Source organism: Ips typographus, unplaced genomic scaffold (genome assembly GCF_016097725.1).
Source record: "Ips typographus isolate SLU unplaced genomic scaffold, UJ_Ityp_2.0 IpsContig99, whole genome shotgun sequence".
Classification (NCBI taxonomy): Eukaryota; Metazoa; Arthropoda; class Insecta; order Coleoptera; family Curculionidae; genus Ips; species Ips typographus.
The window spans coordinates 252,389-257,157 of record NW_028098585.1 but is presented as its reverse complement, the minus strand read 5'-3'; the positions used below and the strand labels follow the sequence as shown (position 1 = coordinate 257,157).

The 4,769-nt window shown below is 42.0% G+C and overlaps 1 protein-coding gene across 1 annotated transcript; it reads right to left on the bottom strand.

Moving 5' to 3' along the window:
• Positions 1–396: 396 nt before the first annotated feature.
• Positions 397–4,129, bottom strand: LOC145740019 (uncharacterized; the record flags this gene model as incomplete). Its single annotated transcript, XM_081995330.1, has 2 exons — positions 2,230–4,129; positions 397–2,178 (listed from the first exon to the last, which is right to left on the bottom strand). Coding segments are annotated over exons 1-2 (3,682 nt in total), but the record flags the coding sequence as incomplete, so codon positions are not given.
• Between the last annotated feature and the right edge of the window lie 640 nt (positions 4,130–4,769).

Here is a 4,769-nt window from a genome sequence, read left to right as displayed (position 1 = left end):
AATGTGCTTAAAACACTCATTTTCCCCCTCCAAATGGGTTTTACAAGCAATTTTGTCCCTGACTGTCCTTTCAAACAGTGTTTCTGCCAGTTTAAATTTTGACACCGCTTTTCTTCCTGACTGTACCAAATTGTGTAGTGTTTTTTAGGTTATTGGATAGGAAATTTAATGAGGATTCCAAAAATGTGCTTAAAACACTCATTTTCTCACTCCAAGTGAGTTTTACACACGATTTTGTCCCTGTCTGTCCTTCCAAACAGTGTTTCTGGCAGTTCAAACTTTGACACCGCTTTTCTTCCTGACTGTACCTCTTTTTGTAGCGTTTTTAATGTCATGGGATAAGAAATTTAGTGAGGATTTCAAAAATGTGTTTCAAACACTCATTTTCCCACTCACGCTCAATTATCTTCCAGTTAACAGCAGAAAATGCATTATCTGTCGTAGAGGGCCAAGCTAATGGATCTTCATACAACCATGATGGGCCCTCCCACCATCTCAGCTCAAGCAATTCCTTTGGAGAACAGCCTCGTGAAGGCAAATCCGCAGGGTTCAAGGAACCAGGTAAATGACGCCAGTCCTCTGGCGCTGTCAAATCTCGTATTTCCTTCACCCGATTCCAAACGAAAACACCCCATTCTTCTCGCCGCTGAATCCAACTTACAACTGTCGAGGAATCACTCCAAAAATAGGCTGGTATTTTCTGCTCTAAGTTAATACTCAAACTTGAGTACAGACCGGCTCCTATAGTGGCTGCCAGCAGCTCCAATCTAGGGATTGTCATCTTGGACCCAGACTTTCTTAGGGGGGCCACTCTAGACTTAGAGGCTACTAAAAATACAGATACTTGCCCGTCCCGTACAGTACGCAAAAATATTACACAGGCGTAGGCATCTTTACTTGCGTCACAAAATGTATGTAAACTGTCGTTTTGTGACTCTCCAACTCCAGCCATAATCCAACGTGGTATCTCAATACTTAACAAGGAAGGCAACTCGCTGGCCCATCGTTTGAACTTGATCGTTGTGTCGTCGTCAACTGGGGCATCCCACGACAAGTTCTTCTCCCACAGCTTCTGCAACAAAACTTTCGGGGTTAAAGTGGCCGGAGTCACAAAACCTACCGGATCGAAAACCCTCTGAGCCATAGAGAGTATCTGCCTTTTTGTCACCACCAAATTGTCCATACTGATATCTTCAAAGAAACTACCATGAATGCTCAGAGTGTCCTGAGGATTCCAACTTAGTCCCAGAACTGGACAAGCTTCTACCAATTCGAACTCTTCCAAGTTTGCATTGCGAGTGTGCTCCCACCCTCTAAGCTCGAATAATCCCTTTTCCATGACTGTAGTCGCTTCTCTGATGAATTGTTTCACGGACTTTTCATTTCCCAAACTAGTGACACAATTATCTACGTAGAAACTTCTTTTCAGGCGTTCAATCGTCTGCTTCGAATAGTTGGCTGTGTCACCATCAAATTCCTCCAAACATCTACTTAAATGGAGGTCCAAAGTAGCCCCAAGTAAAAATGGGCTGCTATTTACGCCAAAAACCACCCGTTGGTGCTGATAAACTATTTCCTGTCCGCTAACATCAATCCATAAAAACTTCAGGAATTTTTGATCTTCTGGGTGGACACTTATTTGCAAAAAGGCCTTTTTTATGTCGGCTACCACCCCCATTTTATTCTCCCTGAAACGCATTAATAGGGCTGGAATCTGCTCAATTAAATTTGGCCCTTTCTCTAAGCAGTCATTCAAGGAGGGCGTGTTCTTTTCATGTGATGAAGCGTCAAACACAGGCCTAATCTTGGTGGTAGCGCTGTTTTCCTTTATCACCGGTCGGTGAGGCAGATAATGTCCTACAAAATGGTCAACCATACCTGGATCCAATTGAGTAATAATGCCCTCTTTTGTCCATTCATGAAAAATTTGACCATACTCTTCAAAAAGGGATTCTGACTTCAATTTTCTAACAGCTGAATTCAGTCTCTTTTGGGCCAACTGATAATTATCGGGCAGGGGGGGGTGATCGTCCCACCATGGCAACCTCACCTCATAGCGTCCCTCGTCGTTGACTTTAACTGTTTGTAAAAAGAGATCCCTCGCTGCTAACGCAGCTTCTTCCTTGGTTTTCTTATCCGAGGGCTCTTTTATACCAATAGTCTCCAGTTCCCATAACTCTGGAAGCGAACAGTTCTTTACTAAAAGGTTTAGAGTAGTTGTAACTGTACTAGAACGTGTCTCTGCACTTTGCGTTTTTCCTACTAGGGTCCAGCCAAAATAAGTTTCTCGAGCAACCAATCCACATCGCAACACTTTTTGCTTTCCTGTAAAGAAACTCCCTAGTATGTCTGCACCTAGTAACAGTTCTATGGGCCCTGACTGAAATTTATCTGAAATTTCGATCCCTAATGAGTGTAATTCACTTTTTAATGGTTCATGCAGCGTTGAACTCAAACTTCCACAGATTACTGCTTGATCCAAAACTTCAAACTCCAGGGAACGGTTCTTTCCAAAAACTGTAACATTATAACAACTGTGTCCCACCACCATTTCAGAGCCACCAAACAAGCAGTGGGCAATTTGTTCAGTTCGCTTAGGCCGGTATTGAAGCTGTGCTGCGGTGTCTCTAAGAATATAGGAACGTTGAGAACCGGAATCAATTAAAGCTCTTACCGTTTTCTGTCCTTGGGGACCCTTCAATGTTAAACTTAAGGTCTGCAAAAATACTTGATCTGGGCATTGAGTGTAGTTGGCCAGGGCAGGCTCTTTTACAACCTCATCATTCTTCAAAACCCTCTCTGCAGCATCAGAAAGCACCTTAGGTCCATGACTCTTTTCAGCCGGAATAGCTGGACACATCAAAACTACATGAGACCTACTACATACTAGACATTTTAAATGTTTTCTGCACTGCTTTGCCTGGTGACCTATCTTCAAACAGCGAAAACAACCTCTTTTCTTACTCACTGTCTCCCTTCTTTTCTCCAGACTGATTTGTTGGGCCTTAAAACAGAATTCTGACGCATGTTCTCCAGAACAAAATATACACCCAGTTGTATTAGTGTTTAAAAGGTCCAAAGCTGTTGGTTCGCCTCCACTCCTATCCTTGGTACGCTTCTGGACATTTTTTTCCCCTTTGGACTGTCCTGAACTTCCTGCTAGGCCAAAAGCCTCAGTTGCCCTGTTGATTCGCTCTTCATTCTCGACTTCTCGCCTTAGGAAAGCCATTAGTCCTTTTAGTCGCTGTTCTAGGGGTGTCAGTGTTGGATCATCTTCTCTACATGTGTCAAAACTTGCTGAACGCTGCCAAGCACGTAACAATTCTGGAGATAAACATGATTCAATTAAAGGGAATAACATGGCTGAACATTTATCTGAAGTGACTCCCAATGTTTCTAGAGCTCTTAACTGGGTTTCTAACCTGTCATAGAGTACACAAATATCCATCTTACCTGGTGAAGATGTGTTGGACACTATTAGTTTTAGCAACTCTCTTATATATACCTCAATTTGAAGATCTTCTCGTCCAAACCTATTTTTCATGCTCTCAATGATTTTATAGTAATTGTCCCCCATAGCTGGATAACTCTCCACCAGTTGTCTTGCCCTACTTCCAGGCAATGTGGCTTGAAACAGGTACTCTATCTTGTCACTATTATCAATCGAAGGATCATCATGAATCTTGGAAAACTGACCCCAAAATGCTAACCAATCTCTAATACTCCCATCATAATGTTTGAATTCAATTCTTGGCAATTCAAATCTACGTTTACTTACGTTTAAAGGCTGACTAGTAATTGCAGTTGGATTACTTAATTGGGAGATATTCTCCAAAAAACCATTCACTTTTACTTTAAGTGCGGTAAACTTCCTGAGATATTCATCCCGGCCCTGTACTTCAGCTTCCAACTCCCTCTCATAAGCTTCCTCCAACAAAAGCTCAAAAAACTCACCCTCTACTACTGATAGGGTTTCAAACTTGGCTTGCAGCATGTCCCAGGAAATACGAATGCCATTATCATCTGGACACACTTCACATAGACGAGCCTCAAGTTTATTGGCGGTACGCGTAAAGTTACTGCGTAAAACGGTACGACTTTTCTTCTTACTTTCAACATTAGGTGCCATCTCAAACCCGATACAATATCTCCAGCAGTTCAAATAACAACACAAAAGGAACCCGGTAAAAGTTTGATAGGCCTACACTGTCTCTAGTCACTGGTTGAGCTGTTTTTTTTTCCAAGAACATCAGTAAAGCCCCTTATGAACATTAACCATCAACAGTCCTGTCACGGTCGCCACAAATATCGCGTTTCTGAATAAAACTACCCGTCTTATTAAACACGATGGATACTGACTGTCGATGTTTCTAAATAAGGAGTCAGGGCAATTCACTTTAACAAGTTTATTAACAACGAAAACGGCTTTTTACATTAAAGACCACCAAGAAAAGTATATAAAATCTTTCTGTACCGCATACCGCATGCACCTTTTTTCTCTTGAACTCGAACATACAATACAAAATTAGGTTAGGTAGACAACTCATCTCTTCTTCTCTTAACAAAAGAGTGGACAAAATCGAATACCCAACAGATCGATTCCGCCGCAAAACCGGCATAGATCTATTCCGCTAATGTACTAGTCTGCATATTTGATACTTTTGAGCTATTCTACGACTGTTGGGACTACATTGGTCGGTAGATTTCACTCGTTCGTGGTCAACCTGTGCCAAATTTTATTCTTTCGTCTCAAAACCGGCATAGATCGA